An 18,327-nucleotide genomic window follows, 5' to 3' on the forward strand; every position below is an offset into this window, starting at 1 on the left:
AGGGAGCAATAACAGGACAGAAATGCAGGGACTGAGTGGATTGAGCTGAAACTTGCTTAAGAGACTCCCAGGAACCTATATGGGGCTGGAAATCCTTTTTTTGTTTCATCTTTTCTTTGTGCTCTTGTTATGCCTTTTTCCATGTTGTTTTCTGTGTGTGGAAAGTGCTCATGGTTCCCCAGTGTTTGCATGTATATCTTGTCTTCCTCCACTGTATTTTCTTTAAATAAAGGCTTCTCTTTGGGCAGAGACCTTGTGTTCTTCGGGAATTTTTCCAGAGTCCTCCAGGGTCCTCTAGCAATTTGCAAAAGAGGCTCTCTGTGTAGGGTTTCTGCACGCTGAGTTATGGGGAGCATTATTTCTGAGTCCACTGATGACTGGGAACAAGTTATCTGGCAACCAGAATGGCAAGACAACGTGTTCTGGTGTTGATGCTCGTTCTTCTTTAAGGGAGAGAGGGGTTGGACCAGCTGAACTGCTGAGGTTCCTTTAAACCTAAATTATTGCATGACTAGTCCATAAATACCCACTGTCCTGCTTCTCCCAGGCTTTTATAGGACACCTGTTATTAGGCAGTGCTGGTGAGGGGACATGAATGAGGTGGACCACTGCTTTGATCCTGTATGGAGGTTTCAGTGACAGCATGACCCTGGCATCCTGTCCCCCACCACGTCCTCCAGCCCTGCTAATGATGCAGTGCGTCTTTCCGGTCCGTCTCTGTCAGCCCACATTACTCATCTGGCACGGAGGTGTGCAGTGTGCCCGCATCCCAGCTTTTCAGCTCGCCTCTTTTAGGCTTTTTAATAGGGGATTTAGTTCTCTGAGGAGCTCTGCTGTCTACGGCTAACACATGGTAATTCAGCTGATGCAGCAGAAGCTCAGGGAGAAATTTCAGTCTATTAGGGCATTGCAGGTTTTTTGCATTGAGCAAGTCAAGCCCTTTCCACATATTATACCTGTGCCTGCATAAATCACACGTCTCCCATTGAAATCCAGACCCTCTGGACAAAGAGGGTCCCTCCGTCTCTGGGGCATGCTGCTGAAAAGAAGCAACCAAGAAGTGTCTACAACATCTGATTGTTTTTGCACTGCCTCTAACAACCCTCACTTCCAAGCTTGCGATGGCAGCCTGGTCCTCCTTGAGCCGTGGCTTGAGTGGAGTTATTCATGCCATCTTCATCTGCCTTGGCTGGCAGCCCTGCGTGGGGAGCGGACGGGCACAGCCGGAGCCTCGCTTGGCACTTGAGGCTGTTGAGTGGAGGGCTGGTGCAGAGAGGGTGCCAGCGCTGCTGACTGGAGCTAGCCCATGAAAAGCCATGTTAACCACTTTGCTGCTGTCAGGGACCTCAACAGAGATGTCCCCAGCAGCTGTGCTGGCTCAGCAGGGCTGATGCTCAGAAACCAAGCAAGCCTGGAGCTGTCCTTTACACCTTACCTGCTGCTCATGTCAGCTTCAGCTCTTCTGGTGGAAAGTCAGAAGGATGCAGCAGGGTGGGAAGGTGACCCAGAGGGATGAGCCTCCAGCCAAAACTGAGCCAGGGCCCTCTGAATTGCTCTGTGGGGTAGTGAAGAGACAAAATGCCTCCCACACATCAAGGGAAGTTGACTGCTGCAAAAAAACCCGAATGCAAATCTCTGACTGGGCAGAATCTCCCCAGACACATCCTTTTGTAAAGCACTCTCATTGTACCATTAAAAATAGATCGGTGCATTCTCCGCTTGCTTGCTGAATGCTGATGCCTGTTAATTCAGTGTCATCCTCACAATCCCTTCTGCTTTGAGCTTGGCTGCCTCTTTGTCTGGCACCTGAGCAAGGTTCATTCAGCAGTACCCAATGCAAAGATAAGAGCAAACTCTCTTGGAGTCCAGCAGGACAGGTGGGAAAGTGAGGGTTACTGAACTGGTCTTAGCTGGGGGTCAGCCAGCCCAAAAGGAGCAATTTGGTTTGATCACCCCAGCTTTCACTTGCAGGGTCAGAAGCAGGGCTGAGTGAGACCTGCTGGCGTGGAGATGAGTTGGAGGATGTTTAAGCTCTGGGTGGATGTCATGACATGGTTTTTTTGAAACTGGGGTTAAAGTACACATATATGTCATGCTTAACACCTGCCTGGAATTGGTGAGGGGAATATCGCTGCCTGTTTCCTTCAGCAAATGAGTCCATGTAGGTTGCCACCCACAGTAGCAGTGATAATATGGATTCAGAGGGAAGACAGACCCATGTTACAAAGTGCTGCAATACCCAGCTCTCTCAGTCAGGAGGCCAGGCTGCAGGATTTCATACATGAAGAGCTGTGGCATCTGACCAGCAAGCCGTGGCTCGACAGGGTGGTTGAGGATGGAGGAAGACCTGCAAACCATGTTTGACCCCTGTGTCACCTCAGATTAAGAACAAAACCAGCTGGTAATGAATCATGGCCCCCAAGGGAAAAGGAGAAGAGCGGGGCAGGAGCATCAGCTTGGGCTTTGCCTGTCTTGTGTGCTTTTTCTAGAGAAAGGTAATCCTCTAAAACTCGGAGCTGGTGCCTCCTTGTTGGGGCTGTGGTAGAAGGTAGAACCTGAGCTGACATGTGCTAATTCTTCCCAAACCTATGAGCAATTTGGCTCTTGTGTGCGTATAGAAAATTCAGCAGGCCATGAACCAGGTCAGAAAAGTCTTGTAAAATGTGTTTGCTGGCCTGGGCAATGTCTCATCCCATGGTAAACCGGCATAGTCCCTTGCATCTGCATTGAATTCTGGATCTCTTAGAGAGATAGACAGTTTTGTGGGCACAGGGTGGCATAACTGTGGGCATTGGCTTTTTCTGGCTGCAAACCTGAGCAGGGATCTGCACCTCAGTTTGCACTGATACTCACCAGAAACTGCAGACAACCTGACAGAAGGGAACATCATTATTCTTCAGGAAGGCAGGAGTCCTATTTGTCATTTAAATACGGGGGCCTAATGACACTGGAGTGGGCATTAGCCACTGTCATTAGTCACTGCACTGTGCAGTGACTGCCCCTGTGTGTGCTGGGTGCTGGCTTTGGCCTCACCTGTGACTGTCCCCAGCATTCTGCTGAGATCGACAAGTTCCTGTCCCTGGGGATTGTGCTTAAGGAGTGGAATGCTATATTTGTCTGCAGATTTGAAGAACCACAGCTTAATCCTGTGCTTTCTTTCACTTGGTGTGTAGGTGTTGTGGGAAAATAGGACCCAGGCCCTGGAGACCCTTTCTCCAGGAGACTGCAAATGCACCCAGCAGGTATTTATGGTGTTTGTTGTCTTAGGACGAGAGAGGAAAACAGGCCCCGCAGGAGTATCTGACTGCATACCTTTCTGGGCTACCTCTGCCTGCTCTTATTGTAAAAAGGCAAAGAAGCACCTTATCCCCAGGATAAATCTGCTGGGCTCATGGAGTCATGCAGCAAATGATGGGAATACCAGGCAGTGGGCAACAAGAGCCCTTGAAGATCAAGAGGACTAGATTTCCCTTCTCCATCATGACATGTCCTCTGTGATGTGTGCCAACCTGCTCAAAGCAGAAGGTGCTTTTAGCTCTGGGATGAGAATGTGGCTAGCTCTCGCCTTGGCAGGGTGAGAATGGAAATGGGAAAGCTTTGGTATTAGAAAGCAGCATGCTTGGGAGCAATATCCTCAGCATGGGCAAAGGCAGTGATTAAATAGCTGGCTGTAATGGATAACCTTTGGTCTTGGCTTTTGTAGGCTTTAAAATGAAAGCTTGTGTTTATATTGAAGGGGAAAATTATATAAATCACATTAAAAGCACAAGACTAAGAGCAGGAGATACAGCCCTTGTCATCTAGACTCCAGCTAAATTCCTTTCCCTGCTGTCCTCGTTGGCTTTTCCTAACCAGATCTCCAGATTGACTGCCATAACTGCAGTCAGAAATTTTTCTGGGAGTGGCTAGTCTATAAATCCTTAAATGCACTTTTTTGGTGGAAACAGCTGAGAGGCAATTGCATTTGCAGTCATAACCCATCCAAAGCTTCTGGCACAACCTCAGGTGGTGGGAGAGGATGAGGGACCCCTTTGCTTGGCTTAACTGCAGCCAGGAGAGCCTTGTGGGGTGAGGGTGCATGGGAAAGACTCCCTTGCAGCTGTGTACAACTTGTCCCTTTTCCTTTCATCCCTGAGCTGTCCCATGCTGCTAGCCATGTACCCAAGGCTGAGCACCCCTACGCCAGCACTGCCTTGTGGCTCCATGCCACATCCCTTGTCCGGTGTGAATGCACCATCTGGCACTTTGCTGAAGGACATCCTGGCCCTTCAGCCATGTCCTCTGGTGGAAAATACCTCCTGGGCCGCAGGGTGCAGGTGGAGAGGGCAGTGGGAGATGCGGGGAGGCGAGTGGGTGCTGTTTGGTTGCAAGCAGCTCCTTGCAGGGCTCTCTGGCATGCTGCTTCCAGCCTACAGGAATTGAAAGGAGACTGCGGCATAGAAAGGAGGAGAAAAAAAATAAAAAATTAAAGAAATCATGAGATCAGCAAGCTTGAAACCCTGGCAAAAGTGCAGTGGCTGCCTCTGGGTGATGTGCTGTGGGAAAAAGAGAATGCTGCCCTTTCCCTCCTTCCTCAAGTGCTCCCTGCATGGAGAGGCACGTGCAGGAGCTCTTGTTCCAGGAGAAATGTGCCTGGGGTGTGCAGGGAATCAAGATGGGGTTGTAAGATCAGTGTGGATGAGGCTGTGGGGAAGTCCTCTGTCTGCCATGTGGGTGGCAAGGGTTAGGAAAGAGCAGTGGATCTCAACTTGGCTTAAGTGACACCAGGAAAGTCATTGCCATCTCCCCTGCATCTTCCTACTGCTGGGGCTTGGGTGATTTCGTTCCTCCCCACCCTTGAGATTCACTAGGGAAAGGTGGACAAGCAGATTTTGTGTATGAGTTAATGGATGTGGTTAGTGATGTTTCCCAGCCTCTTTTTAAGGAGCAAAGGGGAAAAAAATGCACTCCATTTTTCCGTCGTCAAGCAGAGAAATCTTTTGTGCTGCCTCTTAAAGGGACCGTGAGTAACTGCTGAGAAATCGTCATCACTTACATCACCTCCAAAACGGCTGCTGCAGGCACCTGACAGCTTTGTCCCACTGTTACTCTGGGGAATCATTATGCTCCAAATTCCTCGCCCTTGGAGAAAGCCTGCATGGCTCGCTGGGAGGGAGGAGCCGCTGCGCAGTTCGTGATGCTATGAGTGGCAGAACAGGATCGGGAAGAAGGGCTGAGGTTCCCAGCATGATGGGGTAGAGCAGGGGACACATCCTGGAGTTTCCTAACCTCATCCCCTTGGTGAGGATGGGTTCATCAACCCGTGCAGGACCCAAGCATCTTTCTGGGAAAGAGCTGAAGGCGCTGCAGTAGCATCGCCTCGGGCCGGAGAGCTGCCGTTGCCTGGCAGCTGCGAGTTTCCAGGGAAACCAGAGGTGCTAACTTGTTAATGAGCCCCGCGTCCCTGATTGCTGCTGCAAAATAATAATAATAATTAGTAATGGTCCTGTGGTTTAGGAATCCCTCAAACGGCATGAGCCAGCCGAGGGGAGTTTGCTAAGTGCTGAAGCACTTGAAAGAACCAAGGGGATGAGGGAGGAAAAAGGGTGTGGGGCTTGGAAAAACTGCTGTGGTTTGCATCTTAGGAAGTGTCTGGAGAGCTGGGGTTCGGTGGGGTCCTGCCAGCATCCCAGCAGTGAGCCTGGGCCTGGTTGCAGGACTGACATGGATGGATGGGTGGATGGATGGATGGATGGATGGATGGATGGATGGATGGATGGATGGATGGATGGAGGAGCCCTGGCCAGGCAGCATCTCAGTGCAGGGCTTACAAGGCACAGATATTTCCCCCAGCCCCCAGGGCTGCAAGGAGAAAAGCCAAATCACTTCAGTCAGTGCCAATGAGTCCCTGGTGGAGATGGCAGTTCTTCAGGAGTGACTGCTTTCAGATAACTGGGGACAGATAAACACATTTTTGCCTGTGGTGCTCTTACCCCTTGGTAAACTCAAGGTGGAGATGCCACCAGAAGAGTGTGTTTCTGGGATGAGCATCACATGGAGTGTGCTGTAGCTCCAGTCTCACAGGCATGGTATAAATGTGTTCCTGCAGCAAGGCTGGCTTGCCTATGGCAGTGGAGGGAGCAACTCCTTGACGAGGCTGGCTGTGGAGGGTAGAGCTCTCCAGGACACAGCACTAGCTCAGTGCAAGGAGTGGACATGCTGGTTAGTGAGGTTTGGGGCTGTTGTAGAGACCTGCTGCCCTTCCAGCTGATGTCTCAAGTGAAAGAGAAACCAGATCCATGCCCTTCCCTTATCACATCTCTCAGCTGGGGGCCTTGTGCAAGCCCTTGAACGGTTGAGGGAAGTGGCCTCCATCTGGGTGATCGTGTTGGGCCAGCACAGGGATGAGTTCCTGTGGTCTCTCATGCCACACAGATAGATTCAGGCTGTGGTTATTCTGGGTTTTCTTGCTCTCTTGCCTGGCCTGCCCAGAAGAAGGTCACAGCCAGGCTGAACACTTGCCCTTAGCCTCACGTGCTGTGTGCATCTCTGCCATGCCTGTGACTCGTGGCCACGATGGTACACACGCATTTGTGGAGGTGACAACAGGGACAGAGTCCCATTGAGTTGGCCCAGCCCTCTGCTAATCTCTGCCCATCTTTCTGTCCCTCAGCTGAAGTGTGGCCTCTCCTGCTGGCTGTCCCCATTCAGCTAAGCCATGTGCCCATCTCCTCATTATAGGCACTCCAGGGAGAGGTGGGATTAAAGGATTATGATAATGTTCTTCAGGAACACTCAAGGAGATTAAGATGGCTTTAATAAACTGATAAGAGAGGAACACGGTTATGTTTCTGAAACCCTAATTGAGGTTCCAGGTTAACCTTTTCCCCTGGTCTCCTCTCACTGGAGTGAGATCTCTTACTTTAGTACTGCTCCATGGCTAAGCCTCTTCCTTCAATTTTCCTTCTGACCCATCTGAGCAGAAGCAGAAAGACATCCTCGCTCCTTCTATGGTCTGTCCAGGTATGGGGACATTACAGCTTGTTCTTCTCAGAGACCATCTCATACACAGCCTGCAAGGTGAAGGTCTCAAAGCCTCTTGCTGGTATCTGGGGCTGAGCTCATCACCCTCAGTCTGGCTTCAAAATGTCCTGTGGTTGCTGTCAAGAGAAGTTGCTTGTCTGCCTTTGACTTGGCTGAACTTACATGGAGAAGTCCCCATGTCCTGGCTCTAATGCAAAGGTTACAACACCCTGTGACCACACTGAGCTGACCAACTTCATCTCCTGTAAAGGAAAGAGGGGCAGAATGGACTAGCCTTGCCCTGCCTTCCCCCAGATCTTTTGGGTGGAGCTGGGAGTGCGACCTGTTTGATGTGTCACATGTGTCTGCAGAGGCTTATCTGGCTGTTCTGCAGGAGGGGAGTTATTAGCTGACTTGGGAAACCTCATCTGGCTTCTCCAGTCTCTTCCACCCAAGCTTCCAGTCATCTGCCAAACTTTGTGAAGGCCTCTTGGGCCTTGGTTTCTCTTAGAGTGATAAGGTCATCAGGATCTGTTATCTTTCCTAGACACCTCTGTGTTTGACACCCCAAAAGTTTACCCCTTGCTCACTATCTGGAGATTCGATTCCATGTTATATCCGGAGGAGCTCTGCAATGTTGGATCACTCCTTCCTCCCACTTCACTCATCCCTCTGCCAAAGTATTATTCTAGGGTTTTCTTTTTGTCTGTCAACTCTTTCTACTCCCTTTTTCTTTCTTCGATGTAATTGGAAGAGCCAAAAAACATTCACAGCCTGGTGTCCTGATGGGTAAGGGAGGCAGAAAGTGATTTGGGGAGTGGGGTGTGAAAGGAAGACAAAGGGGAAAAGCTGGCTAATTTGCATCCTTTCTGAGTGCCCTGGCTCTATAGCCAAGGGACAGCAGGGGGGCTTCTGGCAAGGCGGTAGCAACGTAATGAGGTGTGTCATATCCCAGCAGGAGCCAGCCTCGCTCCCCCTCAGACCCCCTAATTAGAACTGTTTCAATTTTTAAGCCCCCCTGAGGAGAGCTGGGGGGAGCGGGGTCCTGCGGCGGGGGGACCGCCCGACGCCCGCCGAGGGGGCTGCTCTAATTGGAGCGGCGGCGAGGGGCTGCGGAGCGCTCCGTGGGGCCGGGCACAGCCGTGCCAGAGTGCCAAGGGGCTGCCAAAATGCTCGGTGCCAGGAGGGGCTGTCACTATCGCAGCTTTTAGGGGATTTTTTTTTTTTTTCCCTCCTGTAATTTGTATTAACACATTGGCAGAGGCAGCAGGGGTGTGATACAAGGGCAGGAAAGTATTGCACATCGTAATGTGGCCTCCTATTGGGAGCTTGGATCCCGAGGCTGAAGCCTGGGATCCTACTCCTGCTTTGGGAGGCAGGTCTGGTAGCCCAGGGAAGTTTGGGCTGTTAGTGCTGGAGTCACAAGCCAGTGCAAATGCTGGAACCCCCATCCTCACATGCTGTGGCTTTCCATTCTTTTCCTACAAGCTGTGGCCTAGAGGCAGTGGCCTTCAGGTTTGGTGGCTGCTAACAGAGGTCCCTTTCATGTCACCCAGTAGCATGTCTGACTCAAGCATCTTTTTTGTATCTGGAGCTACCATTGCAGTAGGTGCCTGCAGGTGTAAGAGCTTATGGGAAGTGCTGGCTTACTCAGATCAGTGTGACTCGTATGCCTCCTCTGCTCCGCGGACCAAATCCTGATCCTGCAGAGGTCAATGAAAATCTTTACGCTGGCCTTTTCAGGCACGTTATTCATAGTCCTTCTAATTCAGATGCATTAAAGCTTCCATGAAGCAGCTTGTGGGTTCTCTCTAAAACACCGTCTGGCAGGAACAAGAGGAGCCTGGTAGTAGCCCAGGCTTATTTTCTGAATGACTGCAGTGGCATTAAAATCTAATGCCATTAAAACATACTTGCAGTGACGTGTTCCATTAAAACTTAAGAGGACACCCTGAGCTGAATGCTCCCTAGCCTGCCTACTGCTCTTGCAGACCTTGTGGGCTGAACATGGAAGAATCTTGCTCTTCACCTCAGAGAACAGCAGGCTCGACCTGCCTCAGCGCCTAAGGTGGAAACAGGGTACTTGTACACGGGGTACTCCTGTATATGAACCCCCTCTCTAATGCTGTGCAAATTAGATGCTGAAAAGCAGAAGGCTTTCTGGGGCCATCTCAGTCCAAGTACAGCTTCCCAGAACCTCTGCCCTGATGCCTGGCCTCTTTCTCGAAGACAGGACTAAAGGTCAACTTTACTTCTTGTCTTCTCTTGACTTGCCAGGAGGCAGGCTGGCAAAGAGAGCCATGAGCAGGCTCTGATAAACAGGCAGGTGAAATGCAGTGTGGACTGATGAACATGAGCGAGCAAACCTGATTTGGTGGTGTGTGTGATGGGCCCCAAACTAGCTTTTACTGTGCAGCAGCAGAACCATAGAGCTGAGCTAAGCTGCTTCTGTGAAACCATTAGCTCTGGGCTTGGCAGAGGTCAGAAAAAGCAAATTGAGTGTGAGGAGCTGTTGGCCTGGGAACAGGGAAGGGAGGTGACATCTTGCCCTGTGCAGGTCCCTGACGTGTCTGGCTCTCAAACATGGCACATCGGGGCTGGCCAGTGTGGCAAAAGGTGTCTGTCTGTGTAACTGACTGCTCTGTAGATGCTTTGACCTGAAAAGCTCCTTAAAATAGGTCTAAATGTGGTAAGAACTGTGGAGAAGATTAGGGAACAGGCGCACGTGGTCTTTTCTGGTGCAACTAGTAAGGATTGCCTGGAGGAGCCATCAGCTAGCAGATTTGGAGCAAACCAAGGGAAGGACTTCTTCAATATACCTGGCAAGCCATTCTAGTCCTTGCCACCGGCCACTGTGCCTGTTAAATTAAAAGCTGACATGGCTTCAAAAAGCAATTAGATAAATTTATGGAAGTTCCACTGAGGGCTGTTAAATACAAAGAGAAAACCTCTGGCTTGGGCAGCTCTGGAGCCACACATGCCAGCAGGCTGGGAGAACACACCTCAAAAGTGTGACTTGTTGCACTCTTTGGTTCTTCTGAAGACATCCAGATGTCATCCTGCCCAGCTGATGAGTTGTCATCTCCTTTTTTCTCTTTCCAGGTTCAGCACAATGAGTTGGCATTGTGGGCATTAGCAGCGTGAGGAGAATAGGACGGGTGCTGCCCTGCTCACCCCTCACCCCTCGCTCATTCCCTTTGGGGAGACGGGTGCTGGCATCCCCGCCCTGCCCTTCCACCCCTTGCTCCCCACTCGCCATAGAGGGGACTGGCCCGTTATGGCAGGGGACAGGCTCCCACGCAAGGTGATGGACCCCAAGAAGCTGGCCAGCCTCCTGAGGAACGGAGCGGAGGGCACCCTGGTCATTGACAGCCGCTCCTTCGTGGAGTACAACTCCTGGCACGTCCTCAGCTCCGTCAACATCTGCTGCTCCAAGCTCGTCAAGAGAAGGCTCCAGCAGGACAAAGTCTCCATCACGGAGCTCATCCAGCCTGCCTCCAAGATGAAGGTAAGGGATCTGACCCTCACCTTTCCTCACGGGTGCTCACACGCTCTCTTCTTGTGGGATGCAGACTGGCCTAAGGGACAGGAATACATGGATCCTTCCCCTCCATCCCTTGACCCCAGTATCTGCCAGCATCTCTCTGACACCCTTTGCAGAACTAAAGTGTGAGCTCATTTGGCCTCAGGGCTGTCCTCGGGGACGTGTTCATTGCCCCCACCCCACTGACGTGGCTCCCTGCTTCAGGAGCCCTCCCCAAGCAAGTCTAACAGGTCTATCAGCCTTGGGACTTGTCTTACGGCTGCAAACAACCCCCCAAAGCCTTCCTGGAGCTGTAAACTTAATCCCCTGCTAAAAACTCTTCCCCTCCCCTCTGTCATCTCTAACTCCATTCAGGGACATGTAATCCTCCTCCCCTGTGACGCCAGAAGCTCTTATCCGGTGTCATGGCACATTATCTCTCCCAGGCTTCTCTCTATCGCTCCTGGTTAAATAATGGAGGTGGCTGCGAGCCACGGAGCTGGGCTGGAGCCCCGGCCGGGTGTCCCTGCAGAGCCGTGGGCTGGGTCGTGCCCTCCAGGGAGGAGCTGCGCCGGTGGGTGCAGCAGCGGCGGCGGGACGAGCCCGAGGATGGCTCACCATCGCAAGGGTGCTTTGCCATCGCAGCCCACCCTCCTCCAGCTCGCTCCCACCGTTCCCCCACTCCCGCCTTGTAATTTTATGGCAAAGCGAGGGTAATTCAGGCGATTAATCAAATGCTGGGCCCAGCTGGAGCCATCTGCGTCGTGTCCCCCCCTCCTCCCCGCCGCCACCCCGAGAAGCTGCCGCTGTCCGCATTGGCTGCCGGTGACATCACCCCGCGGGATCAAGGGGACTGGCAGCGCGGGGGGGCCGGCTCGCTCCAATCTGCTTCCGTGGTGCTCTGGGCTGGGCGATTTGGAGGGGATTGCGGAGACTGATTCCTGAACGGCTTTAGCTGCTCTTAAATCCCCGGAGAATAAAGCAGAATAATCAGTTTTTCGCAAGCTCCGAGGAGAGCGGAGCGGCCGCCCTCCTCCCGGCGAGGGTCACCTCTGCAGTGGCCGCTGTCACGTGGAGCGGCAGCAGCAGAACAAGCGATGCGCAAGGGGGAGGAAGAAGAGGAGGATGACAGGGAAGGGGGAAGCAGGGAAGAGTTAACATCAGCTGATGCCGTCCGCCTGCAAACCTGCGGCTCGCCAGCTGCAGTGGAGCAGTGGGCTCCCAAAGGGGCCGGCTGGTCCTTCCTGGCATTCCCTGCTCTGTCCCCATAGAAGGAGCTTAGAAGAAGTCGTTTTCTCCCGGCTCCTGGATCATTGCATAATGTTCCACGTACTGGCTGGGGAAGTGATTGTAACCAGGGATGCTAGAGGAAGAGGAGAGAGGCGTTGCCATCGTCTTTAATTCCTTTTTTGCTTTTCTTTTCCATACGGCTGAAATTCTTCCTGGCACACTCGTGGGCAGGAGGCTGCATGTCCCCGCTGCTGCCGTTCTGCACAGCCCCTGCCATGCCCACCGCTTGCTGGCTCTCCCAACACATGCAGCCCAGGAATTAATTAAGCTCCAGGACACCCTTGAGAGGTTAAGCCACTTGTCCTGGGAAGCTGGAGGGGGGCACTGGGAGGGGATCATGGCCGTATTCTCAGCTGGCATAAGGCAGGGGTGGTGGCTGTGGCTTGGGGTGTCCAAGCCTTTCTGTGCACGCACTTGTGTGTTTGCATTTTGAGGTGATGAACTCTCTTCTCGCCCTTTCTTCTTCTCCCCACCTCCCATTTCAGTCAGGCTGTATTTTGGGACCCCCAGAAATCAATATGATCTGCTGCCTCGAGGTGCACAGATGCTCAGAAGGGGACGCTGAAAGCTGATTTAGACCTCTGATACCCTGTGTCATTTCCCTGCCTCCTTTGCCTCCTCTGGTCAACATCCCCAGCCGTACTCTGCCCCTGGCTCCCCGCACCGGAGCGGGGGGCGGGGGGCACGGCTGGTGTGGGGAGCAGATGGCAGGAAGGGTGACATCAGTAGCGCGATTGTCCGGCCCCATTATTCCTCCTGACGGGCCTCCCGCCCTCCTCCTGTTTCCTGCTCCCGGCCGGCCGGGGCTGCCGAGACAAAGGCGGATGGCAGCGACGCAGGGCTGCCCGGGCAGCCAAAGGGCAGCCCCGAGTCCTCGCCTCGTCCCGCTCCTCCTCGCCTCCAGCAAGGAGAGCTGCACCTGCTCACCCCATCCCAGCGATGCTAAGGGTGGTGTTCGCCTTTTGGGGAAAGAGACGGTCTGACACAGGGCAAAGCATTTGGGCAAACCCCACCTGGCCGCCAGCTCCGCTCCTCCTGCCTGCGTCCTGGCGGGGGGGGATGGGAGAATTTGTCTAATTTGCTTTTCCCAGTGCTTACTCTCCTCTTTTCCATGTTGCCGTTAAGGAAGCATTAGCAATGCTTCTGTGGGCTGCAGTTCGGAGTGATGCTGTGGGATAACAGCAGCTCCTGGCTTTTTTTGGAGCAAGGAAAGGAAAAGACCATTTGTGAGGAAAGAAGAATTGGAGACATTTCAAATCCCTTTCTTTATTTCAATGAATTATGCCTATGATCCTACAATTGTGGCAGCCGCCACAGCCACTGCTCCCCAAGCCCTGGTGTGGACCATCTTCCCCCAGTGCCCAATCTGGGAAAAGCTGCAGCAGCAATTCCTCTCACAGTTATTTCCATCCGCACAAAAATGGTATCAACATAACTGCTGCTGGTTGGTTTTGAACCTTTCTCCCAGTGCTGACAGTAATAAACTCTCACAATAGTGAATTCTGATAACAACTGGAATAATTCAGCTCCTCAGTGCAGTTTGGAGAGCATAGGTTATGGGGAATTCCTGCTTGGGTGTTTCACTAGCATTTCTTTAGGGAAATGTTGAAAATTACTTTTTCAAGATCCCCCTGGAAAGTCCACCTCTCAACCACTTCTCGCTTCCTGAAATGGAGCAATCTCCAGAGCAACTACAGCCATGCTTTGAGGCATAAGAAGGGTCTCTTCAGGTGATGGGAATATTTATTTATTTGCATTAGGAACTTGGCTCTGCAAGCAGCTGTTTTGCTTGAGGGAAAGCCGGGGCTTATTTTTGAGCCTTGTGCCTGGCTGCTCTTTATGTTGATGGAAGCCCTGTTATTTCAGTGGGGTGATTCACTGTGTTTTGAAACAATATGCTACTGAGATGTCAGTAGTAATTGGGATAATAATAATAGCTCGCTCTTATCTTAGCCTGGGTCACCTGTAGAGCATCATTATCCCTGCTTGGCAGCTGGGGAGAGACGGAGCTGGGTCTCAAGCTGTGTTGAACCACGCAGTGCTGGGGACTGATGTCCATATGGGAGTTACCTCAGCCAGAGCTGGGGATGGTGATGGAGGGGCACAGGGCTGGGCAAAAGGCGATGAATCGATGGTCTCAGCTGGGGTTTGGTTGGAGCTGTTGGCCAGGTGGTTGTGGCTTCAGGCTGGTCATTTCCCTCCAGACAGGATTTTAGCAGGGAGGAGGTTTGTTCTTGGGGAGCTCCTCCAGCAGTGGAGTGGGCCAGCAGCTTTTCAAAGGCATGCATTGGTTTGCAAGCCCCACTCAACATCTACCTGGATCTGAAAGGCTTGCTGCATCTTGGCTCTGCTCTCCCTTGCTAGATGGATGTGGGGACCCTGTGTGGAGGGTGATGGCTGGGGTTACTTCAGCAGTCTTGGAGTGACAGCAAGCCCCATGTTGCTTCTCAGAAGGATACCTCTGTTGTCAGCTGTGTCCCTGTCCTATGTCAACACCTGGCAGAAGCAGGAATCTAGTATGGGGCATCTCTTCAGCTTTACCTTCCTCCTCTGCCCATGAGCTTTTATCCTCCCTACGCTTAAGGCCAGAGATGGGGCATTTCAGGAGGGCATGAGATTAATGGAAAACCCATGTGCTTGATTAAATGTCGCTGTCTTACTTCCCTGTGTGGTGAGGAGCCAGGATGCCAGTGCGGGCTCCTTGTATGCTCCATGAAAGCTCCTTGGGACCTTCCTGCAGGTATCCTCACCCCAGCAAGCCAGGTATTTATTTTTTGCAGCCAGGCCATGTGAAGCCAGCTCTTGTTTGGCATTTATGTTGCGTGAAACCTTATAACTTTAATAAGATGTAAACCGTGTTGCACATCTCTGCCGTCGCTCAGCAACCCTGTGGTAATGACCCAGACAAAGCCTTCCCGTGCAGAGGGAACACTAAATCCTATTGTGGGATAACGCTGCTCAGCCAGAGCTGGTTTCTCTCCTGAAGCCTCCTCAGCCTGGACTGTGCAGCTGGGCTGAGTCTTTGCCCCACCACAGAGTGGTTCTTGCCTCACTGTGCTTTTGGGGGAAGATGTTTTGGCTGGCATGGGGCTTCAGGGTGAGAACTGGGTCTTCAGGATGTGCTAGGGAGCCTTGAAGAGCTAGGCAGCTGCTGAGGACCTGAACCAGCTTGTCAGCCACTGTGTTTTCCTCCAGCTGTGCTTGGATGACCTGCCACAAAAGTCCTGCATCAGGATTGGCTGAGGAAAAGATGCTGGGGTAGATCCTCATCTCAACTGGCTTCAGTCATTTTTCAGTGTCTTATTTTAGAATTCCCATGTCCTTTTCCCTCTTACCCTGCCCTTTCATGCCTCCTGTCATCCTGCTGAGCTGTGGGGCCAGTCCCTGGTGGCAGGCTGGGGACAGGTGGGTGCTTTGAGCCCCCCCTTCCTTGTGCACAGCTGCATGTGGTGTCCCGACGGGGATTTCTGTTGGTGCGGGGCTGTCCTTGCACTGCGGCGCAGAGATGTGATGAGCTCAGCTAAATCAGTGCTCCCTGCAGTTTTATTTGGATGGTGCTCACGTTGCTGAGCAGGGAAGCACCTGCAGCAGGGTGTGAAAGCAGCATTAATAATGATGGCAACCCTGAGCGAATCTGCTCTGGTGGTGAGTTAGGGCTTGGCAGTGAGACAGCAAAGTGAGGTGGGTGTCCATGAGTGGTACCTCGTTCAAGTGGTCTCCTAAAGACGTGTTGGAGAGAGCTTACCATGGGGTGGGTCCAGCACTAGCTGAGAAGAGAGCAGTTTGCACGCATTCCCTCCTTCCCTGCTTGCTGCTGCCTCCCCCTCTTCCCATGATGTGATGGATGTGCCTTACCCCGCCGACTGGAAGGGCAGGGACTCTCAGTACAGGCATGTGCCATACACCCAGCTCTTCAGCAGATGAACTGAGCTCTGCCTCTGTGAGGATTTTTACCTTCTTTTAGTGCATGGACCTTCAGGTAGGTGTGGGAGTGTTCTCATTGCAATCCAGTCATCACTGAGCATGGGGGTACTCCTGCCTGCAGACATTTGCCTGCCTGCAGATTATCCCACCTTCTCACCTGTCCCAGTTTATCCCTGCAGTGGTGGGCAGCTAGGTGTGGTTTGTGGCATGTAAAATAACATGAGAGCAGCCCAGGAGCTCCTTTGCCTCTTTCTGGTTTTTCCCTGCAGAGTGCTGGCCCCAGCACTCATTACAAAAGGAAGAATAAGCATTACCCTGAATATCCACTAACCAAAAGAAGAGATTTTCCCTCTCCTTCATCCCTTCAGGGTGATCTGCAGATCTGGGGTGAGGCATAGTGCCTACAGAGGTCTTACTGTGCTAGGCATGGCATCCCCAGGCTGAGCCCTGAAGAGCTGTTGACTAGCCCCATTGACTCCAGCCACAGCATAAGGGCTGTGCTGGGAGCACCCCTGCTGCAGAACCACTCCCAAATCCCTGTGCTCTTGTCCCCGTGGCACCAGCCAGGCTGAGGAGGAGAATCTGAGGGTAAAAGTTGGCTGGGAAGGAAGTGGTGGAAGTCGAGGTGATTTTTGGGACGCAGTTAAATAACAGCAAGCTGAGGGTGGGTGATGGGGAGGAGTGACCCTCCTTTGAGTGGGATGCTCAAAATCACTCATAGTTGGTGAGAGTGTGCCAGTGGGCATCTCTACTGACACATTTACTTGTAGCCGTGGAGCAGAGCCCCAGCGTGACTGAAAGGGAGACTCCATTTTGTGGTGAAAACCAGCTTGTGGAAATGGTGTGGAGCTGGAATTTCCTGGTTGTGTGACCGCTAAATTCAGCTTTGCTTCCCACGGTGGTGTGGATAGCAGCCTCCTCAGTGCTCATCCCATTTCTCTGATGCCTGTTTTTTGCTGCTCCCCTGCAGGTGGAGGCAGAGGACCACCAGGACGTGGTGGTCTACGACCAGAGCACACGGGATGTGACCGGCTTGGCTGCCGACAGCTTCCTCTCCATCCTCCTGGGCAAGCTGGACAGCTGTTTCCACAGTGTCTCCATCCTCACAGGTAGGAGCTCTGGGTTACCACTTCATCTCATGCTCCAGGCCAAGGGGCACTCGTGCCCTTAGCCTGGAGTGAGGGAGCTGTGGCCGTCCGTGTCCACGCGCACCCGCTTCCCTGGCCACCAGTGGCTGTGGTGGAGGAAGGCAGCCCTGCATGCAGGCTGAGGAGGCTCAGCCCACACTGGCATCATGGATCCTCCCCATGCCTTCGTTCCTTGCACTGTCTGTCTCCCTGCCACTGCACCCACCAGCCGGGGTGAATGAGAGAGGAGGGTACAGAGGAGTTGTGGTGGCATGGATCCAGCCGTCCAGAAGCTGCCCTTTGTTCTCCCATCCCTGTGCTGCTTCATCCCTGGTGAATGTACCAAGTACCAGACCTGGTTCAGGCACTCTGCTCCCTCTTGCTGCTGTTAAAGGGAGGGCAGGAGAAGAAATCCATGGGTGTACTGGAAAGGAGAAGGATGGCAGGGGCAGAGGGTCATCACTGAGTGAGTCAGGGTCTGCTGGAGATGATGCTCTCCGGGCACAAATGTACAGGCAGGAGGAGGCACATGCTGCCCTAATTACAGCTGTTCTGCAGTGAGGCAGGTGACTGATGAATGAAAAGCTCCGACCCAGCAGAGAGAAGAGAGAGGCAGGGAACTGCCTGAGGGAGAGCTGAAGATGCCTTTGATTCCCCTTTGCTGGAACAGCCGGGCACCTGCGCTGATGGCTGCCTACCTCTGAGCTCTGTGTCTGTGGATGGCACTGCCCCTTGCAGCCCCTCAGTCCCACTGAGCTCAGCCACGCTCCTTAACAGTGCCAAAAGCACAGAGGTGGGAATCACCTCTGTCCCTCATGCCTGTCCTCATCCTGTGGCAACTGGATACTGCTTCGGGGCTGAGGCAGAGGGTACCAACCTCTGTCCCTGGGACACCACAGGGATGGAGGGAACTGCCACACCCACAGAGTGACAGACCCTGGGAAAGGGTAATTGTGGGGGGGAAGGTAGCACAGGCAAGTGGCATCCAGAAAGTCCTGCCCATGCAAGGCAGAGGTAAGTGCTGTTGAATTAGAGCAGCTGCATTGTGACAGGGAGAACAGAGCAGAGAAACAGCAGGATTAAATCCCCCAGCCCTGGGTTCCAGCAACAAAAACAAGCGGGAGCTACATGAAATCATATTAAAGCTAGTTTTTGTGGCCTGGGTTGCAGGAGCTCTGCTGAGGCCGGTGCTGGAGGATGCCTCCCTGAGCTGGCTATGGCAGCCCCTGGCCTGCCTCAGTAGCTGTGCCTGCAGTTCCAAGGTCACCGTGGCATAAACTAGGGCACAGCTTGGCATATGGTGCAGGAGAAGGAAAAGGTGGATTCAGTTGCATCTGGGAAGGAACCTGCTTAGTCATGGGGATGGGTCAGGAAACAGCCTTGGTGGTGTGACCCTGGCACCCCCTGACCCGCTGCCACTTTCCCAGGGCTGGGTGAGGAGCAGTGCTGTGCGCTGGCTGC

The 18,327-nt window shown here is 52.8% G+C and overlaps 1 protein-coding gene across 2 annotated transcripts in view; it reads left to right on the top strand.

The window, feature by feature from the left end:
• Positions 1–18,327, top strand: part of DUSP8 (dual specificity phosphatase 8) — a 46,343-nt gene that overhangs the window by 4,258 nt on the left and 23,758 nt on the right. For both annotated transcript variants that reach the window (XM_058863432.1, XM_058863425.1), the window contains exons 2-3: positions 10,105–10,510; positions 16,710–16,848. In XM_058863432.1, the coding sequence (XP_058719415.1) occupies positions 10,280–10,510; positions 16,710–16,848 (370 nt within the window). In that variant the 5' untranslated portion in view covers positions 10,105–10,279. The remainder of the gene's footprint in view (positions 1–10,104; positions 10,511–16,709; positions 16,849–18,327) is intronic.

The sequence above is a fragment of the Poecile atricapillus genome, chromosome 1 (assembly GCF_030490865.1).
Source record: "Poecile atricapillus isolate bPoeAtr1 chromosome 1, bPoeAtr1.hap1, whole genome shotgun sequence".
Lineage (NCBI taxonomy): Eukaryota > Metazoa > Chordata > Aves > Passeriformes > Paridae > Poecile > Poecile atricapillus.